Here is a 23,100-nt window from a genome sequence, read left to right as displayed (position 1 = left end):
TGATATGTTTAAAGCTATTGGCAAGAGAGTAAGACTTCTGGAAGCGAATTTGAGGATACATTTATAATGGGTACACACCCAAACTAAGCAAATCAAAATATACCCTTAATAAATCTAGGAAAATGAAACATTTTATAAGAGAGAAATTGATACAGCACTTTCCAAGGCTCAGCAGGGATAAGATATATGTAAAATAAGAATATATATACTGTATGTTGATTCAAACAAAAATTGTGATGTAATTATACCAGGAGAATGCGAGAATGTGAAGAGTATGAACGTATGTTTGCACCGATGTGGTGAAAGTTTACAACTCAATTTACGTCTATGAGAGTTTGAAGAAAAAATATTGAAAACATGTTATTTAGAAATATATTAGTAATTACAAAAAAATAAAAGCAAAAATTGCCAAAGGCGGCTGCCTCCTGAGAATGCAAACAAAGAGCTAAAGATGGGTAATTTTTATTTTTTATTTTTGGAGACAGAGTCTTGCTCTGTCACCCAGGCTGGAGTGCAGTGGGCAATCTTGGCTCACTGCAACCTCCGCCTCTAGGGTTCAAGTGATTATCATGCTTCAGCTTCCTGAGTGGCTGGGATTACAGGTGCATGCCACCATACCAGGCTAATTTTTGTATTTTTAGTAGAGATGGGGTTTCACCATGTTGGCCAGGCTGATATTGAATTCCTGGGCTCAAGTAAGCTATCCGTCTTGGCCTCCCAAAATGCTGGGATTACAAGTGCAGGTATTGTGCCTGGCCAAGGATGGGTAATTTGTATGCAAGAACTTTAAAATAATTAATGTAATTTAAAGTATATATGGGATAAAATATTGAGAGCACTTTTTGTTGGCAAAATAACTTTCCTAAAAGTCTCAGGATTAAAAAAAAATCAATGTAAAAAAATCACTAGCTTTCCTATACATCCACAACAGTCAAGCTGCATGCCAAATCGGGAACTCAATCCCATTCAAAATTTCCACAAACAGAATAAAATATCTAGGAATATAGCTAACCAGGGAGGTGAAAGATTTCTACAAGGAGAACTACAAAACACTGTTCAAAGAAATCCGTGATGACACAAACAAATAGAAAAACACTCCATGCCCATGGATAGGAAGAATCAATATCATGAAAATGGCCACACTGCCCAAAACAATTTATAGATTCCGTGCTATCCCTATTACATTGCCAATGACATTCTTTACAGAACTAGAAAAATTATTTTAAAATTCATATGGAATAAAAAAAAACCCTGAATAGCCAAAGTGATCCTAAGTAAAAAAACAAAGCTGGAGGCATTATGCTACCCAACTTCAAACTATACCACAAGGCTATAGTAACTGAAACTGCATGGTACTAGTACAAAAACAGACACATAGGCCAATGCAACAGAACAGAGAATCCAGAAACAAGGCCACACACCTACAAATATCTAACCTTCAACAAAGCTGACAAAAACAATGGGCAAGTAATGGAGAAAGGATTCCCTATTTAATAAATGGTGCTGCGATAACCAGCTAGTCATGTGCAGAAGATTGAAACCAGACCCCTTTCTTATACTATGTACATAAATTAACTCAAGATGGATTAAGGACTTAAAGGTAAAACCCAAAACTATGAAAACTCTGGAAGACAACTAGGCAATACCATTCTGGACACAGGAACAGGCAAAAATTTCACTAGGAAGACACCAACAGCAATCACAACAAAGGCAAAAATTTACAAATAGAATCTATTAATAATTAAACTAAAGAGCTTCCACATGACAAAAGAAAATATCAACTGAGTAAACAGATAACCTACACAGTGAGAGAAAATGTTTGCAAACTTTGCATTTAACTGAGGTCTAACATCCAGCGTCTGAAAGGAACTTAAACAAATTTACAAAAAACAAACAACCCCATTAAAAAGTGGGCAAAGGACATGAACAGATATTTTTCAAAAGAAGACATACATGTGGCCAATAAACATATGAAAAACAGCTCAACATCACTGATTATTAGAGAAATGTAAATAACAAACACAATGGGATATCACCCCACACCAGTCAGAGTGGCTACTATTAAAAAGTAAAAAAATAACACATGTTGGTGAAATCATGGAGAAAAATAAACACTTTTACACTGTTGGTGGGAATGTAAATGAGTTCAACCATTCTGGAGGACAATGTGGCAATGCCTCAAAGACTTAAAGACAGAACTACCATTCAACCCAGCAGTCCCAATACTAGGTATATACCCAGAGGAATATAAATTGTTCTATTTTAAAGACACATGTATGTATATGTTCATTGCAGTACTATTCACGATAGCAAAGACACGGAATCAGTCTAAATACCCATCAATGGTAGATGAATTAAAAAAATGTGGTACATATACACCATAGAATACTATGTAGCCATAAGAAAGAATGAGTTCATTGAAGGAATATGGATGGAGCTGGAGGCCATTATCTGCAGCAAACTAATGCAGGAACAGAAAACCAAATACTACATGGTCTTACTTATAAGTGGGAGCTAATGATGACATAGAGGGGAACAACATGCCCTGGAGCCTATTGGAGGGTAGAAGGAGTAAGGACGATGAGACTCAGGAAAAGAAACCCAATGGGTACTAGGCTTAATACCTGGGTGACAAAATAATCTGTACAACAAACGCCCATGACACAAGTTTACCTATGTAATAAACTTGTACATGTACCCCTGAGTTAAAAATAGAAGTCAAATTTAAAATATACTTGCCTGAGAGTGATAGCAATAATTTTTATCAATTTGTACACCTTCTTTTTGTCTGTCATAGTATCTTGATAATGTAACTGATATGGACGTGAGGCAAGAAAATATTAGTTAGAAAAGGGCGGAGTCCCTGGCAATGGCTTCACCCTCAAGCTTGGACCTTGTGGCTCTAAGTGAGAACATGCAATCCTGTTTTCCCACCTGAATGTTGCCTTTTTCAAAACCACCCTGCCCTGCCACGCCCCCCATCCTATACCCATAAAAATCCCAGGTTCCACTGACACAGCAGCAGGTGGTGCGGCAGAGGAGAGAAGACGAGAAGCGTCTGAACATTGAAAAGAAAAGCAGCTGGCCATTGGAAACTATGGTTGGAGAGGAGTTCAGCCGGAGACCATCGATCATCTTTCCATTCCATCCCTGTTCCAGCTCTCTATACTGCTGACAGCCACTTCCACTGCTCAGTAAAATTCTCCACATTTGCCACCCTTCAATTCGTTCATGCGACCTGGTTCTTCCTGGATGCCAGACAGGAACTCAGGTACCCAGAGGGCAGGTGCCAAATGCTGTCACTCTGACCCTCCACTGAGCTGGTTAACACTTAGCTGTCTGCTCTCTGGACTTCCAGGGGTCGCAAGCAACTGCTAGACACAGTCGTGGGGCTGGTACAGGATTAGTTCCTTCTGGCACCCAAAAGCACTTGCCCTAGCTCCTGCACCCGCTCACCTGCATGCTCCCCCTCCCACAAGGGGCTTGAGAGTTGCAGGTGGAGTAAGGGAGCCGCCCCTTCACCAGTGCCGCGAAGTGGTCAAGGGAATGGTCCTTTCACCACATCCTCGATAAAATTATTTTGAATGATAAACATCACAAAAACTCACATCTATGCAGTATGTGACTGACAGAACTGGTTCTCTGAACTCTCCCTGAGTCCCACTCCAGAGAAAGGAAGGAAACAGGAAAACTCTTAAGAGAAATCTCTTTTCCTATTTTTCAGTAAATTGATGCTGAATGCTATAAAAATGTATGAACTTTGTTATAGCTCATGCTGTTCTAAATATATTTGATATTCTTTTGATGTTCTTTTTTATTACATAGATTTGGAATGTGAATATTGTGAGCACTGCTCTTTAATGAACACAACAGATACTTATTAAGCTGGTATTGTGTACAAAAAGTGTATTGGAAGCTGGAGATACATTTTTCCTGCACTTCAGGAGCATGTAAGGCAGTGCTAAACTGGGAGTAAAGGAACCGCCCCTTCACCAGTCCCGTGAAGGGGTCAAAGGAACGGTCCTTTCATCACATCCTCAACAGAAATTTTTTAAATGATAAACATCGCAAAAACTCAGATCTACGTAGTAAAGTAAAGTACTTCTGTGGGCCCAGAAGTACTATAGGGTGCTACCCTAAGTTTTACAATGTAAACTTACTTATGTTGCACACATAAACTACCACTTTTTGAAAATCATTAAGATTGTTGCAGCTTCTCTCAAAAACTGTTGGAAATCTCTCTAGCTAACCACATGAGGGCCTAAATTTCTACTTACGTTAGATTGAAGATATTACATTAACTCAAATCAGATGTATCAGTTCTTTGGACCTCATAGTTCGTAGTGACAGTTCTATCATCTTATATGTGCCCTGAATTTTATTAAGAAAATTCAAAGGCTTCAGGTAAGACATACTAAATCTTATTTTCTCATGACCTCCAGTGAATACTCCATAAAAATAGCAGCCTCCACTTTCTGTTTCTATTATATCACTTTTACTTTCCTCCAGAATCCTTCTCATTCTCTAATTATATAACTATTTGTTTATTGTCCGTCTACTCCTTCAGAATGTAGATCCAATGAGGGCAGGTGCCTCAATCAGTTCCTGGATTTCCATAAATATCTGTGAATAAACAAAAGAATGAGCAGCCCTGCCAATGGCTGCCGAAATATGGGACAAATATTTCATATTATCTTCGAACTGCACAAAAGTCAACATACCTGCTATAATATTGTCCAGCAGTGTTATAGGCATGCAGAATATGCCAACTAGTAAATCACTTATGGCCAGGTTTAAGATGAAGAGATTAGTGACTGTGTGCATATGTTTGTTCCTCATTACAATAAAGCAAACCACAGTATTTCCCACCATGCACAAAAAGAAGATCAGAAAGTAGGAAATAATGAAGATTGCTGCCACTCGAGGCTGGTGAAGATAGTAGTTCACATAGGTAATATTAATATCTGAGTGCAGATGATCCTTTGTGTCATTGACACTCCAGATGAGATGCCAGTTTTCTGAAGAGTTTGTGTCCCATTTCTCATTCATGACGAACCTTAACAAAGAAGAGACAGAAGAGAAAAACATAATTAGGAACCAGTAAAGCAAAAATTCTGTGCCTGAGTTTAAGAGGAACACTTGTAAAATGCCATGGAAGTTTTATGGTCTTTCTATAATAATCTATAAGTTTTACATAAAACAGAATTATACATAAGGCACTCAAATTATTAGGATTTTAACCAAGAGCATTTGAAAATTCCAATTTGTGCCAAATAAAGTATTATTCTATTTTATTTCTAATACACTCTATATTTCGCTTCTTTTGGCATGCACTCTATCCATTTCCCTTGCCTTCCAAAACTCTCCTTCCCTCTACCTCCAGGTATCATATCCTGTCAAGACCCACTTATTAATTTAAAGCTGACTCACATGCCCCTAGCTTTCCTGATAATCCGAACAAGATACAATGTCTACATCTTTGAAACTTCTACTCTGACTCAATTAATTTAATAATATTATACATACATATGTGTATGTGTGTGTGTGTGTGTGTGTGTATATATATATATATATATTTTTTTTTTCAGGGGTTTCACTCTGTCACCTGGACTGGAGTCGCACCATCTCAGGTCACTGTAGCCTTGATCTCCCAGGTTCAAGTGATTCTCCTGCCTCAGCCCCCCAAGTAGCTGAGACCACAGGTGTGTGCCATCATGACCAGTTAATTTTTATGTTTCTAATAGAGATGGAGTTTTGCCGTGTTGTCCAGTCTGGTCTTGAACTCCTGAGTTCAAGTGATCCACCCACCTCAGCCTCCCAAAATGCTAGGATTATAGGCAGGAGCCACCTCGCCTGACCTAAATGTTATTTTTATATAATTCTCTATGCAGACACAGCCACCATATTGTGAGTCTCTTAATATAGGGCTAGGTTACTTGCCTCGGTTTCATTTAGCATAATTCTATTCACACACAATGTATCAAGAAATTATGTAGAATCTGTATGTCTATTTTTTTCTTTTTTCTTTTTCCTTTTTTTTTTTTTTTTTTTTTGAGACAGATTTTTTTTTTTTTCTCCCGGTTGTGGTGTGGTGCGGCGTTCTCAGTTCACTGAAAGCTCCGCCTCCCTGGTTTACGCCATTCTCCTGCCTCAGCCTCCCGGGTAGCTGGGATTACAGGTGCCCGCCACCACGCCCGGCTAGTTTTTTTGTATTTTTAGTAGAGACGGGGTTTCACCGTGTTAGCCAGGATAGTCTCGATCTCCTGACCTCGTGATCCGCCCGCCTTGGTCTCCCAAAGTGTTGGGATTACAGGAGTGAGCCACCGCGCCAAGCCTGTATGGCTGAATGTAGACAGCTTAATCAATCCTGTATGTCAGAGGTCCCCATAACCATTCCTAGGTATGGTGATTCACTAGAAAGACTCACAGGACCCAGCATATAATGCAGTCACAGCTAATATTTATCAAAGTGAAGGATGCAAAGCAAAATCAGGAATGGAAAAGGTACATGGGGTGAAGACTGCAGGAAATTAGGTAGAAGCCCCATGCATCTAATGTCAGTGGAGTCACACAGAACATGCCTAATTCCTCCAGTAACAGAAAACACGCGTAAAGTGTTGTCAACCAGAGAAGCTCACTAGAGACTCAACACCCAGGGTTTTTCTGGGAGAATGATCAAGTGGGGATCTTCTTCCTAGCATACATCAAAATTCCAGACTCCTAGACAGAAAGTAGATATTCCGCATAAACCATGTTGTTTGTACAAACAGTCTAGGCATAGTGAGCCACTCATCATTTAAGTAAACCTGTGTATCAGTACAGAAAGTGTTTATTATTTAACTTCCCAGACTCCAACCAAGGCCAACTTAGCAAGCAGGCTTTTCTAAGGGTAGCAGCCTCAGGCCTGCTTGTTATCTCTTTTCTGCACACCTTGTTAATTAATTGAACAGAAGGTTATATCTGCCCACAAATGAAAATGAATTTGACAGTGGACTTATACAATTGACCTCCCCACACTGTTAGTGTGTTCCAGCAAAGAATTATAAATGACTGCTTAAAGCAGTGGACAAAAGTTTGAAACAGGATAGTTACATAGTCTGAAATTATCTACTCACAAAATACTTTATTAATTTCAAAGTTAAAATTGTAACTTTTCAGTGAAAAAACTGAGCAAATACCACCTTAGTTAAAATGATCCAAGATAACAGTTTGGATGATGAGATGGAAATATATCATATGCTCCTTGACGTAATGCATGAGAATTCAACATCTGTTTAGCAATATTCTTGTCAAAAATGCATAATCTTACCCTGAGGAAATATTAGACAATTTCTAAATTAGAAAAATTCTATAGATGTAAAATATTTCAATGTTGATCTACCTCAGAAGTGAATGAATGCTTATTGTCCTTAGTTATAAAATTTAAACTTCCTACCACCTATGGTCAGTAGCATAATGGCTTCCCAAGTATCTCTGTCCAAATCTCCAGAACTTCTGAATAAACCGGTTAGGTTACCCGGCAGAGGGGAATTAAGGTTGCTAATTAGCTTATATTAAAATAGGATATCCTGGTTATATACGTGGGCTTAATGTAATCGTGAGAGTCCTTAAAAGTGGAAGAGACACAGAGTATCAGTATTAGAGCTATTCTAGGTGAGAACAACTTGATGGGCCATTGCTGGCTTTAAAGATTGAAAAGGACCGTGAGCCAAGGAATGCAAATAACCTCTAGAAGCTGGAAAAGAAAAGCAAGAGGACAGATTCTTCTGTAGAGCCTTAAGAAAAAAATGCAGCCTTGCCAATATCTTGATTTTAGCCTAGTGGAAACCGTTCCAGACTTCTGGCCTTCAGAACTACAAGATAATAAATGTGTGTTATTTTAGACACTAAATGTGACAACTTGGTACCGTACTAACAGGAAACCAACAGACCACCTATCCTTCCCCAATTTTTGTAGTATTACCTGAGATCTTTTCCTTGAACTTTCTATATACATAGTTGAGAGGTTGGAGGTTTTCTTTCCCACGATGGTTGAACTAATTTGCACTCCCACCAACAGTGTAAAAGCATTCCTATTTCTCCACATGCTCTCTAGCATCTGTTGTTTCCTGACTTTTTAATGATTGCTATTCTAACTGGCGTGAGATGGTGTCTGATTGTGGTTTTGATTTGCATTTCTCTAATGACCAGTGATGATGAACTTTTTTCCCATATGTTTGTTGGCCTCATAAATGTCCTCTTTTGAGAAGTGTCTGTTCATATCTATCACCCACTTTTTAATGGGGTTGTTTTTTTCTGGTAAATTTATTTAAGTTCCTTGTAGATTCTGGATATTAGCCCTTTGTCAGATGGATAGATGGATAGATTGCAAAATTTTTTTTCCCATTCTGTAGGTTGCCTGTTCACTCTGATGATAGTTTCTTTTGCTGCACAGAAACTCTTTAGCTTAATTCGATACCATTTGTCAATTTTGGCTTTTGTTGCCATTGTTTTTGGTGTTTTAGTCACGAAGTCTTTGCCCATGCCTATGTACTGAATGGTATTGCCTAGGTTTTCTTCTAGGGTTTTTATGGTTTTAGGTCTTACATTTAAGTGTTTAATCCATCTTGAGTTAATTTTTGTATAAGGTGTAAGGAAGGGGTCCAGTTTCAGCTTTCTACATATGGCTAGCCAGTTTGCTCAGCACCATTTATTAAGTAGGGAATACTTTCCCCATTGTTTGTTTTTGTCAGGTTTATCAAAGATCAGATGGTTGTAGATATGTGGCATTATTTCTGAGGCCTCTATTCTGTTCCACTGGTCTATATGTCTGTTTTGGTACCAGTACCATGTTGTTTACTGGCACCAAAGCCTTGAAGTATAGTTTGAAGTCAGGTAGCATGATGCCTCCAGCTTTGTTCTTTTTGTTTAGAATTATCTTGGCTATGTGGGCTCTTTTTTGGTTCCATATGAAATTTAAAGTAGTTTTTCTAATTCTGTGAAGGAAGTCAATAGTAGCTTCATGGGGATGGCATTAAATCTATAAATTACTTTGGTCAGTAAGGCCATTTTTCACGATATTGATTCTTCCTATCCATGATCATTGCTTGTGTCCTCTCTTATTTCCTTGAACAGTGGTTTGTAGTTCTTCTTGAAGAGGTCCTTTACATACCTTGTAAATTGTATTCCTAGGTATTTTATTCTCTTTGTAGCAACTGTGAATGGGAGTTCACTCATGATTTGGCTCTATTTGTCTATTACTGGTGTATAGGAATGCTTGTGATTTTTGCACATTGATTTGGTATCCTGAGACTTTGCTGAAGTTGCTTATCAGCTTAAGGAGATTTTGGGCTGAGACGATGGGTTTTTCTAAATATACAATCATATCATCTGCAAACACAGACAATTTGACTTCCTCTCTTCCTATTTGAATACCATTTCTTTCTTTCTCTTGCCTGATTGCCCTGGTCAGAACTTCCAATACTATATTGAATAGGTGGGGAGAGTGGGCATCCTTATCTTGTGCCAGTTTTCAAAGGGAATGCTTCGAGCTTTTGCCCATTCACTATGATATTGGTTGTGGGTTTGTCATAAATAGCTCTTATTATTTTGAGATACGTTCCATCAATATCTAGTTTATTGAGAGTTTTTTGCATGAAGGTGTGTTGAATTTTGTCAAAGGCCTTTTCTCCATGTATTGAGATAATCATGTGGTTTTTGTCATTGGTTCTGTTTATGTGATGGATTACGTTGATTGATTTACATATTTTGAAACAGCCTTGCATCCTGGGGATTAAGTCAGCTTGATCATGGTGGGTAAGCTTTTTGATGTGCTGCTGGATTCCATTTGCCAGTATTTTATCGAGGTTTTCTGCGTCAATGTTCATCAGAGATATTGGCCTGAAATTTTCTTTTTTGTTGTGTCTCTGCCAGGTTTTGGTATCCTGATGATGCTGGCCTCATTCCATGAGTTAGGGAGGATTCCCTCTTTTTCTATTGATTGGAATAGTTTCAGAAGTAATGGTACCAGCTCCTCTTTGTACCTCTGGTAGAATTCAGCTGTGAATCCATCTGGTTCTGGGCTTTTTTCGGTTGTTAGGCTATTAATTACTGCCTCAATTTCAAAACTTGTTATTGGTCTGTTCAGGGATTCGACTTCTTCCCGGTTTAGTCTTGGGAGGGTGTATGTGTCCCGGAATATATCCATTTCTTCTAGATTTTCTAGTTTATTTGCATAGAGGTGTTTATAGTATATAGTATTCTCTGATAGTAGTTTGTATTTCTGTGGGATCAGTGATGATATCCCCTTTATCATTTTTATTGTGTCTATTTGTTTCTTCTCTCTTTTCTTCTTTATTAGTGTGCCTAGAGGTCTATCTATTTTGTTAATCTTTTCAAAAAATCAGCTCCTGGATTCATTGATATTTTGAAGCATTTTTTGTGTCTCTATCTCCTTCAGTTCTGCTTTGATCTTAATTATTTCTTGTCCTCTGCTAGCTTTTGAATTTTTTGCTCTTACTTCTCTAGTTCATTTAATTGTGATGGTAGGGTGTTGATTTTAGATCTTCCTACTTTCTCCTGTGTGCATTTAGTGCTATAAATTTCCCTCTAAACACTGCTTTAATTGTGTCCAAGAGATTCTGGTATGTTGTGTTTTTGTTCTCATCAGTTTCAAATAACTTACTTATTTCTGCCTTGATTTCAATATTTATCCAGTAGCCATTCAGGAGCAGATTGTTGAGTTTCTATGTAGTTGTGCAGTTTTGAGTGACTTTCTTAATCCCGAGTTCTAATTTGACTGCACTGTGGTCTGAGAGACTGTTTGTTATCATCATTTCTGTTCTTTTGCATTTGCTGAGGAGTGTTTTACTTCCAATTATGTGGTCAATTTTAAATAATGTGACGTGGTGCTGAGAAGAATGTGTAGTCTGTTTATTTGGGGTGGACAGTTCTGTATATGTCTATTAGGTCTGCTTGGTCCAGAGCTGAGTTCAAGTCCTGAATATTCTTGTTAATTTTCTGTCTCATCAATCTGTCTAATATTGACAGTGGGGTGTTAAAGTCTCCCACTACTATTGCATGGGAGTCTAAATCTCTTTGTATGTGTCTAAGAACTTGTTTTATGAATCTAGGTACTCCTGTATTGGGTGCATATAAATTTAAGACATTAGCTCTTCTTGTTGCATTGATCCCTTTACCAGTATGTAATTTTTAATCTTTGTTGGTTTAAAGTCTGTTTTATCAGAAACTAGGATTGCAACCCCTGCTTTTTATTATTATTATTATTTGCTTTCCATTTTCTTGGTAAATATTCTTCCATCCCTTTATTTTGAGCCTATGTGTTTCTTTGCAAGTGAGATGGGTCTCCTGAATACAGCACACCAATGGGTTTTGACTTTTTATCCAATTTGCCAGTATGTGTCTTTTACTTGGGGCATTTAGCCCATTTACATTTGAGGTTAATATTGTTATGTGTGAATTTTATCCTCTCATTATGATGCTAGCTGGTTATTTTGCCTGTTAGTTGATGCAGTTTCTTCATAGTGTTGATGATCTTTACAATTTGGTATGTTTTTGCAGTGGCTGGTACTGGTTTTTCCTTTTCATATATGGTGCTTCCTTCAGGAGCTCTTGTAAGGCAGGACTGGTGGTGATAAAATCTCTCAGCATTTGCTTGTCTGTAAAGGATTTTATTTCTGCTTCGCTTATGAAGCTTAGTTTGGCTAGATATGAAATTCTGGGTTGAAATTTCCTTTCTTTAAGAATGTTGAATATTGGCCCCTACTCTCTTCTGGCTTGTAGGGTTTCTGCAGAGTGATTGGCTGTTAGTCTGATTGACTTCCCTTTGTGGGTAATGCAACCTTTTTCTCTGGCTGCCCTTAACATTTTTTCCTTCATTTCAACTTTAGTGAATCTGATGATTATGCGTCTTGGAGTTCCTCTTCTCGAGGAGTATCTTTGTGGTGTTCTCTGTATTTCCTGAATTTGAATGTCAGCCTTTCTTGCTAGGCTGGGAAAATTCTCCTGAATAATATCCTGAAAAGTGTTTTCCCGCTTGGTTCTATTCTCCCTGTCACTTTCGGGTACACCAATCAAATGCAAGTTTGGTCTTTGTCTTTTCACATAGTTCCATACTTCTTGGAGGCTTTGTTTGTTCCTTTTCATTCTTTTTTCTCTAATCTTGTCTTCATGCCTTATTTCATTAAGTTGATCATCAGTCTCTTATATCCTTTCTTCCGCTTGATTGATTTCACTATTGATACTTGTTTATGTGTCGTGAAGCTCTCGTGCTGTGTTTTTCAGCTCCATCGGGTCATTTATGTTCTTCTCTAAGCTGTTTATTCTAGTTAGCAATGCCTCTAACCTTTTTTTCAAGGTTCTTAGCTTCCTTGCATTGAATTAGAACATGCTCCTTTAGTTTGGAAGAGTTTGTTATTACCCGCCTTCTGAAGCCTACTTCTGTTAATTTGTTGGACTCATTCCCCATCCAGTTTTGTTCCTTTGCTGGTGAGGAGTTGTGATCCTTTGGAGGAGAAGAGGCATTCTGGTTTTTGGAATTTTTGTGCTGGTTTCTCCTCATCTTCATGTATTTATCTACCTTTGGTCTTTGATGTTGGTGACCTAGGGATGGGGTTTTGGTGTGGACATCCTTTTTGTTGATGTTGATGCTATTCCTTTCTGTTTGTTAGTTTTCCTTGTAACAGTCAGGCCCCTCTGCTGCAGGTCTACCTAGAGTTTGTTGGAGGTTCACTCCACACCCTGTTTGCCTGGGTATCACCAGCAGAGGCTGCAGAACAGCAAAGATTACTGCCTGTTCCTTCCTCTGGAAGTTTTGCCCCAGAGGGGCACCCACAAGATGCCAGCCGGAGTTCTCCTGTTTGAGGTGTCTGTCAACCCTTGCTGGGAGGTATCTCCCAGTCATGGAGCACAGGGGTCAGGGACCCACTTGAGGAGGCAGTCTGTCCCTTAGCAGAGCTGGAGCACTGTGCTGGGAGATCTGCTGCTCTCTTCAGAGACAGCAGGCAGGAATGTTTAAGTTTGCTGAAGCTGCACCAACAGCTGCCTCTTCCCCCAGGTGCTCTGTCCCAGGGAGATTTTATCTATAAACCCCTGATTGGGCTGCTGCCTTTCTTTCAGAGATGCCCTGCCCAGAGAGGAGGAATCTAGAGAGGCAATCTGGCTACTGTGGCTTTGCTGAGCTGCAGTTGGCTCCACCTAATTTGAACTTCCTGGAGGCTTTGTTTACACTGTGAGGGGAAAACTGCCTACTCAAACTTCCCCCCACCAAGCTCGAGCCTCTCAGGTCTACTTCAGGCTACTGTGCTGGCAGTGAGAATTTCAAGCCAGTGGATCTTAGCTTGCTGGGATCCTTGGGGGTGGGACCTTCTGAGTCAGACCACTTGGCTCCCTGGCTTCTGCCCTCTCTCCAGGGGAGTGAAGGGTTCTGTCTCACTGGGGTTCCAGGTGCCACTGGGGTATGAAAAAAAAAAACTCCTGCAGCTAGCTTGGTGTCTGCCCAAATGATCCCCCAGTTTTGTGCTTAAAACCCAGGGCCCTAGTGGCATAAGTACCTGAGGGAATCTCCTGGTCTGCAGGTTGCAAAGATCATGGGAAAAGCATGGTATCTGGACCAGAATGCACCATTCCTTAAGGCACAATTTCTCAAGGCTTCCCTTGGCTAGGGGAGGGATTTCCCAAACCCCTTGCACTTCCCAGGTGGGGTGATGCCCCACCCTTCTTTGGCTCACCAGCTGTGGGACGCCCCCAATGTCTAACCAGTCCCAATGAGACGCAATGGGTACCACTGTTGTAAATGCAGAAATCACCTGCCTTCTGTGTTGATCTCACTGGGAGCTATGGACCAGAGCTGTTCCTGTTCGGCCATCTTGCCAGCCACATTCAGATTTTTCAATGCTTATTTCAATAGTTTAGTAAGGCAGCTTCTCCATGTATTAAATTGTTATATTGCATTTAATAGTATTATGAGTAATTACAGTGTGTATATAACTACAAAGCTTCTCAAAAAGTTTCCAAATTATTGTTATCTGCTGAGTCAGTACATATGTGAGACCAACTCCTTATCCCTTTGACAGGAATAACTATGTACAACATATTTAGATCCCAGTATTTTTGCTCATATCCTTGCAGACATGCTCCATCATCTATTGGAAATTTTGGTACAAAAATATTCAAATCCAACCCAATATTTTTGTTTTCTTATAGGTGCTATGCATTTTTATGTATTGTACAGAAGAGATTTTTTAATCCTCAAATTTGTTTAGCTATATTAGCATATGTTTTTCCTATTGATTTTTTTTTTCTGAAAGAAAACAAACCCTGTTAAATTCCCATCTCAGCACTTCCTTTATGTCAGAAGTCATTAACTCTTCCACTGTTATATTCTCTACCATGGATACCTATTTTCCATATGTTGATATGCTATATCTTATCTTTCAAAAATTACTGGTTTATAAAAATATTTATTTTTCTGTTGAAGATTTTTGCTGCCTTTACCAACCACATTTCCATTTTGTTATGCCATTTTATACTGTATTATAAAGTATATTCTGTGAGAGTAGAGATCAGTTCACAGTTGAATTCTCAGTACCTAAAAGCATGGTTGAACCAATAATTGGTGCTCAATAAGTATTTGTTAAATGCATTAATTAATCTCATCATATAATTTTTGTTTCATAGATTGTAGTTCTTTTCTTTTGTAATTTCTTGATTGTTAAGCATTTGCTGTCTCAAATTTTCTTCTATTAAAGGTACGTGCATGTCTTCTTGTAATAACATAGGGTTTAAAAACATTAGGCTCTGGAGTCTCATTGCCTACACTCAAATCCCACATCTTGTTTTCTATTGAAATTTCCTGGAAGATAGATGCATGATTAATAACTGCATGACTTTGCGTAAATTATTTAATCTCTTTGTGCTTCAGACTCCTTATCAAAAAAGTAAAAATAATAATTATACAAACTTCATAGTGTTGTTGTTAGGTTTTAATTGAATAATTGTAGTTAAAATTTATTGTATGCTTACCATATGTCAGACTCAGTGCTAAGCATTTTTATATGCATTGGTTTATTATAGTCTTATGGTAGGACAGTCAAATAGGAAACTGAAGCAATGGCCAAATTAACTAATCTGCTAAAGGTCACACCATCAGTAAAAAGCAGAGGTGGGATTTTATTCCGTGCAGCTCTGCTCCAGAGCACATATTTTCAACTTTATAATATAATTTATATAAAGCACATAAAAGGGTACATAATTCGGAGTAAGTACTCCATGAACATTTGATATGATTTTCCTTTCCTTCCTCCATATGTTTTTCACTTTCCCCATTCCCCCTTCCTTCCTTTGTTCCTTTCTTCCTCCCTTTTGGTTTAAAAAAAATTTTTAATATATCTCAGTTTACTTTTTTGTTACCTTACTCATATTGCGTTTAGGACTAGTGCTACCAGGACACAAACAAAGAATGTGTGGTGTGCTCTTTGTTTGTTCCTTTTATATTTGTTAATGTTAACATCATTCCTTCAGAAAGTGATCTCAAGGACTGGGTACCAAAATTGTTTACATTTTCTTTCGTTATCGGATTCCTGAAGCTGGTGGAAAAGGGCCAGAATCACATGGACATTCCATCAGGGAAATAGTTCACTGTACTCTTTCTTGGAAGTGAGGGGAAAATCTTTTGTTCATTCATTCATTGATTGATTTAACAAATATTGACTGTGTTGACAATGTGCTAGGTACTGTTCTAAGAACTGGGGAATACAACAATGAAGCAGACCATGTCGCAGCTTTCATGGTAATGAGGAATACAGATACTGGGGTTCTGGAGCAAGCTTACAGTGAGAGCCAATTGTGCACATCTCTGCCCAAACGCACATTCAGTAATGTTATGGTTGCTGCTTGAAGTTGACTGTGATTGATAGATTTACACCATGAGAAATGGCAAACTCTAAAGATGAAACCTCTTCATTTTTAAAAATTGATTATTAAATATGTATTCATATGCCAACAGATTAAACCAAAGCATCAAAAACAGAAAATAAATGCAAAAATGAGGATAATTAGGAAGATTAAAAAGAAGAGGAATTAACTGACTACTGTAAGGAATAATTGGAAGGACAGCCGAGAAAGGAATGAGGCCAATAGACCCAAGTTCAGGCAAGCTGATTTATCGTGAGTCCTGCCAGGCTACCTCTTGACAAAAGCAGAGGAGGCAGCCCCGCTTACAGGATATAGCAAGGTTTTATAGGGCATAGAACTGGGTCAGGGTGAAGGAAAAAGAAAAGGGTGGGGGATCCTTTGTGCCAGGTGTCTTGCTGCTTCCTGGAGATGTTTTTCTTGCCAGTTCTATCGTGTAAGGTAGTTTTCTTGACCACATCCTGGAAAAGCTGGCCTCTGGTCAGACAGTTACAGGCGGGTTTGGGATACGAGGTTTTACTTTTGGTCTACAGGAGGGGGAAACGGTTCAGTTGGGTGGACCCTAACAACTACAAATAAACTGAAAAGAAGATACAACACAAACAAGAGAAGTACAGTAAATGAGGCAATGTAGAAGACCAGAGTGACAGTATAATATCAAATTATAAATATGCCTGAACAAAAGATTTAATCAAACTAATGCCCATAAAAGAAATAAGTCCATTGATTAAATGACTGTTATGCTTTTACGCCTCAAGTGAACTGTTTATAGGTTTCCCTCTTAATTTTGTAGTGTCAGTGAAGTATTTTTCTTCTAGTTTTTTATTTCAAAAGTAATATTTTTTTTTCTTTTTTAACTTCAACTTTTATTTTAGGTTTGGCCTATGTGTGCAGATTTGTTGCGTGGGTATGTTGTATGATGGTGAGATTCAGGATATGAATGATCCCATCACCCTGATAGTGAGCATAGTCACTACAATAGGTAGTTTTTCACCCTTTATCTCCTTCCTTCCCTCCCCATCTAGTAGTCCCCAGTGTCCATTGTCCCCATCTTTATATCCATATGTAGTCAAATTTAAGTTCACTAGCTTTCTTACTATGATACAATTATGAAAGAAAGCAGATTATAATTAAATAATCACCTTAACAGTGGAATTCTACTTAATAGTATAATAAATTTCAAATAAAATCTAAAAATATATAAACAAGCATATTCACACAGCTTGTTACAGAAAAAATTTCTTTAGCACAAACATTAAAGTTTGATATTTGCATGCAATCTATGCAATAGTTTCAAAACAATAAGCATATGCAGTGGAAAATATATTGCTAGGTATATCCTACTCTGGCATCCTTTCATTCTTATTTTAAAAAATGTACAAATTAATGTGTAAAAATGATTAATTATGTGTGTATTAGAATTACTATTTCATTGCCCATACAAACCAAGATATATTAATATTGTACCAAACTAGAATGATCAATTTTAATGATTTGTGTGAAAGCAGGAACCACTTTAATGCAACAATACCTTTTGTGAAGTCTAAATTAAAAGTTCTAAAGAAAATAGTGAAGACTATAAAAAACAATCTGTAGATACATTGGAAAACAAAAGAAGAGTGTTCTTAAAGGCTCAGAACACAGAAGGTTGTTAAGGTTGAATAAGGAGAAACAAAACTGCAGGAAATTCTAGGTCAAAACACATCCAAGAAAGAACTTTCATGAAAATGGAGGGTTTAGAGATGGCTCCAAGATCAGAGTTACAATATACAGAAATAGGAGACAACCCAGGGGAGTTATTTGAGGTAAACTGGGAAGCTGATTTTGGATCAGCTGAACCCTACAGTATCCACTACACCTCTACCGATAAGACCAAGGACACACATGCTCAGAAGATTTGGTCCTAAGACCTTGTTTAGACGCAGTTATTCCCATGCTTTCCCAGTCACAGCAAACATGTTTCTAATAATCAAAACTCACATCCTTCACACTGGCAAAAATTTAAAAGATTAATGATATGTGATGTTGACTGACAACAGATGCAGGGAAACAAATATTTTCATACAGTGTTAGGGATGCAATGATAAGGCTTACTGAAAGTGAATTTGGGAATGCCAGTCAAACTAAAATGTGCATTATGTTCCACTTGATCTTTTCATTTCTACAAATATAATTTATTGAAATAAATACATCCATGAGTAAAAAGCCATGAAAGCATTATATTCATTGTAGTTTTGTCATAGGAAAAGTTTAGAAACAACATATTTGGTCATAAACAGACAAAAATTTAAGTGAATTATAGCAATATTAATAATAAAATGTGCTATGTGATAACATCTTAATAATGGCAAAATATATCTAATGCTTGACCTCTACCAGTTTCTGTTATAAAGTTTACCCCTATTAATTCACTTAATCCTCTGAGAAAATACTATGATTATCACTATTTCCATTTTTAGGTGAAGAAACTGGGGAAAAAGCAAGTAACTGGCCCAAGGTCATCAGCAGGGAAGTAGCAAGGTCAAGATTTAAAGTCAGATAGTCTGACTTCAGAGGCTTTACGGTATCCTCTGTGCTATAATAAAATAAAGCCATTATAATCAATAGGAAGAGTCTAATTATTCTGACACATAATGTTCTATAACATGTTCATGTCAAAAGCAAAACTCTAATAGAAAAATATATATTAGTGGTGATTTCTGGGGTCATGACTAGATTGCGTTGTAAGGTAATGAAAAACCTTTCACGTTTTACTACTTTTTATTGCTTGAATCTTTTTACAGCACAAATATATTCATATGGGACTCAAATAATTAATATAAACAAACAACAGGATCTATACATTATTTACATTTGCCAAATCCTAAGAAAACTTTTGAAAGCCACATGCTTAGAAAGCTTCATATTTTCACATAACAGACAGAAGTTAGACCCCATTCGATAATTTAAGAGATTACTATCTACATATAAGTATATGTGATTATCTACATGTGAATTCTTATAGGGTACCAATCAACAATTTAAAATAACACATTTTTAATTATAAAATTATATAATGGTGATTACTTGCCCTTGAATCGTAGTAGTGACATAGTGACAGGAAACAAGCATGAGGGGAAGCTTCTGGGCAGCTGGAATAGGAATATTTCTTGATTTGGGTGCTGGTTGCAAGAATATATTCAGTTTTTAAAAATTCAATGAATTTTATATTTATGCACACTTTTTTCAACAGGAAGGAGTTAAAGCTGCTGACTGGCTATTCATTTCTGACCCTGGGAGAAAAGAAGAGGGCAAGTGACCCAATATTATCTCCTTGTCAACATGATAACTGAACCTCTGGGCAAATGGTCTATTCATATTTCTAGAGAAGTCTTTATGAAAAGTTCTTAACAGAATGTCCTTGGTAAAGGATTGCCTGAAGAAAACATTAATAAATTAAGAACCTAAGGATTTATAATACTGGCATTCCTAGAAAATGTCCCTTAAACTGAGGTATAAGATGGCAATATTTTATAAACTAAATATTCCTCCTGCTGTGTGAGGCAACCAAGCAAAACTCCACCAGGAGACCTCATCTTCTATTTGAACCGGAGACTACATCTCAAACATGGAAAGTGCCAGGGAACTGGTTGACTCGCGGATAACCCCCCCAGGGTTGTCTGAGCCTCTTGGTTGCTGGTATTCTTGAAATTATTAGTATATTTCAGAACTGGTAAAGCTTTTGAACCATGTTTCTTTGCCAGTCTGAGACTTTGTGTGAGCACAGATTGGAAGTGCAAGAAGAACTATGCTTTAATCTCATAAATCTTAATGGGTTGGGTCAGTTTTAGCAATAAAACATACATAAAAAATATAGTGAAGATCTAATTACAAGTTGAGCCCTACCCATTTATGATAGGACACAGCAAATCTTTGATGCAATGGAATGTGAAGGAAGTACACTTAGATATGAGGGAAATGGCTAAGTGGATTGATAAAGGGTGGCTGGAAGAGGGGAAGATAGAACAATTTCTATTCCCTGGCTAGTGCTAGTGGTGCTGATAAAGTAAGATCTTTAAGTTCCCTTCAAGCAAAGAACAATAAAGTCTATGTATTGCTTATAATTACCAAATCCTAAGAAAAAAAATTCCAAATCCTACTGTTCTTTGCTGTGAGACTTTTGTTTCCCGTCATGGACGACCTACTTGTATTTCCATGACTACTTGGAATGATGTCCCACTTCTTCACAAAGTAGCATAAACAAGGCCACTGATTACTCAAAAAATACACAAATAACTGGAGGATAAAATCAGGTGATTACTAAATCCCAAGGATATTCTGTGCAACTTTTCAAATGTTGTACATAAAAATACCAGCAGAAGCTAGGTAAATCATTATTTGCAGGGTTTCTTCAACTGTCTAGGAAATCTCACTAACTATAGAGCTATGTAAGTTGAAGGCCAATCCCCAGTGGCTGAAAACCTCTGTAAGCAGGTATTTTCACATTGTATAATAATTAATCTATATAACTGGTAAAAATAGAAGCATAGCAACCCTCTCCTGAGAGAGGTAATTTCCCTATCCACTCACTCACAAGTGTCATATTGTCTCCTCATGCTCCAGGCATGGTATGCATGACCAACCCAAAGTTGTCTATTTGATTATCAGAAAGACACAATCAATTTAACGTTTCTGGCACAGATAATGAAAGATGTCCTACTTTGGAGAGCTTCTGTCTCCTGTTCTCCTTATTTGTCTTGGATGATGTCAGAAACATTCATATAGGGGTCAAACAGTACAGCCAAAGTTCACTCAGAAATTAGAAATGGGATGTTAAAAAACATACTTTGGGAAGTGGTCAAGGTCACAGAAGGGAATCACCACATACAGGAGCAGTGTATTAGTTTGTTCTCACACTGCTAATAAAGACAAATTTGAGACTTGGTAATTTATACGGGAAAGAGGTTTAATTGACTGACAGTTCAGCATGGCTGAGAAGACTTCAGGAAACTTACAATCATGGCAAAAAGGGAAGAAAACCTGTCTTTCTTCACATGGCAGCAGCAAGGAGAAGTGCTGAGCAAAAACGGAAAGGTCCCTTATAAAACCATCAGATCTCATGAGAACTCCCTATCATGAGAGCAACAGCATGGGCGTAACGGCCCCTGTGATTCAATTATCTCCCACTGGGCACCTCCCACAACTCGTGGGGACTATAGAAACTACAACTCAAGATGAGATTTGGGTGAGGACACAGTCAAACCATACCAAGCAGGTAGCTTCACTGACTATAGAGCCAATCAAATAAAGCCCTCAGCAGACTTTTCCAGCTTCATTGCTGCATGTTCTGTGTCTCATGAATTGCTTCCCATTGAAGCAAAGTAAGTTGTCTGGTTCACTGATGAGAGTTTCTGGATTATGTCACTTGTTTGGAAAACAACAACAGTACACCGGGCAGATGGGGAAAGCTTAATGGAAGAAGACAAGGGCACACCTGAACACTGGACAGAGATGAAAGCAGTTCAAAGATTCTTCACTTACAGTCAATGGCCTTATTGCTGTTGTCAAGGGAATGGGAACATGTTAAAAACAAAACAAAACAAAACAAAACAACAAAAACATTTCTGTGGGAATTTAAAGAAGAATTCAAGTGTGCCATGTACATAACTACCAGAAATAACTAGTTGTTGACTCAGAAGAGATTTGGAATGAGGCAGATTCTTTACTTAGATTTCCAGGATTATTATCTGCTTCTTGAAGTGAGCAGGCACTGGATTCTCAGGCCATGCACTGAAGGGCTAATGAGATAAGAAACTGCACCCCACAGTCAGTCAACAGACAAAATCATTTAAAAATGTTTGTGGAAATCCTACTATTTCTCACAACATGGATGAATGTGCAAGACATTACCACTAAGTGAAATAAACCAGTAACAGAATGACAAATACTACATGATTCCACTCATATGAGGTATGAAAAACTCTTAGAAGCAGAAAATAGAATGGTAGTTACCAAAAGTTAAAAGGAGGGGAAAATGGGAGTTCTTCAATTAGAATAAAGTTTCAGTTATGCAAAATAAGTAAGTTCAAGAATAACACTGTTGGACATCTCTCTCAGATCTGGGTGCTAACTAATGGCCAATATTGAAAGAAAATCCTTGGACTTCTTTTGTCTGAAAAAGGAATATTGGCTTCTTAGTAATCTGTAATCTAAAGAATAGAAGAGACACATTGCCTTGATTGACACTGTAAGTTTTACCAATGTATGGTGTGTCAAACCCTACGTCAATTTCTCTATCATAGCTACATAGTGTGTTAGAGGGTTTGTAATTTATTGATAGAAGTAAGTGAAAACTAGACTTATGCAAATGATGCTTCCAAGGACAAGGAAATGTTTTGAGAGGTTGGATTGAATCCTCCCATTGATTAAAAACATATTAAAATGGATTGTTCAGAGAAGAAAGTGAATTTGACCTTATAAATATTGCATTGTTCAATTAAGTGTCTCCATCAAATCATATAAAATGTGCAATTGAAGATAAACACTAATTAAGTAGAATAAATGTATCAAAAGACATTTAAATAAATATTTTCACTATGAATATATTTTATTCCTAGTCCCTATTAGGTAGTTCAAATCTTGTTGATTTGAACAAGATCAATAAAATATAATATTCATAAAATAAGCTTTTATAACCTTATATCCAGAAATACACATATGTAATATTTTAGCCTATTTCCTACAATTCTTTTGGGTTTGTTTTTTAAGGTATTAGATGCCTTCTTTGTTAAAATATGGTAAGATAAATAATAATAACTAGAGAAATGTGTGGCAAGAAGATATTAACTGAGTTCAGACAGTGAATTGGTTGAAGCTGTTAAAGCAACTGGCCAGAAATCTATTTCTCCCCCAATACCAGGAGATTGCACCCAGGGGAAATAAAAAGAAGACTAATGATTGAAATGAATGTTCTTGTGAACATAATAATTGAACCACAAGGTAGACTAATGATATTTACTAGAATAAGCCTTCTTTATTTAATTCTTTAATAGGATATCCCTGAATAAGTATTGCTTATAAATAAATACAGAATATACGAATTTATGAGGCATGACTCCCTGGAAACTGTCCTACAAACTGGTGTATAAAATGGAGATATTTTATAGACTGAACACTCACTGTGCTGTGGTATATAACACTGTAAAACCCTCC

General features: G+C 37.5%; 1 protein-coding gene across 2 annotated transcripts in view; it reads right to left on the bottom strand.

Moving 5' to 3' along the window:
- NPFFR2 (neuropeptide FF receptor 2) overlaps positions 1–23,100 on the bottom strand; it is a 102,531-nt gene that overhangs the window by 16,600 nt on the left and 62,831 nt on the right. The window contains exon 2 of one of the 2 annotated variants that reach the window (XM_003898786.5): positions 4,722–5,056. In XM_003898786.5, coding sequence (XP_003898835.3) covers positions 4,722–5,049 — 328 coding nt within the window. In that variant the 5' untranslated portion in view covers positions 5,050–5,056. Of the gene's footprint in view, positions 1–4,721; positions 5,059–23,100 lie in introns of those variants that run through there. The other variant, XM_031664488.1, reaches the window with a different exon arrangement.

The sequence above is a fragment of the Papio anubis genome, chromosome 3, assembly GCF_008728515.1.
Source record: "Papio anubis isolate 15944 chromosome 3, Panubis1.0, whole genome shotgun sequence".
Classification (NCBI taxonomy): Eukaryota; Metazoa; Chordata; class Mammalia; order Primates; family Cercopithecidae; genus Papio; species Papio anubis.
This window is presented reverse-complemented; position numbering and strand designations above follow the sequence as displayed.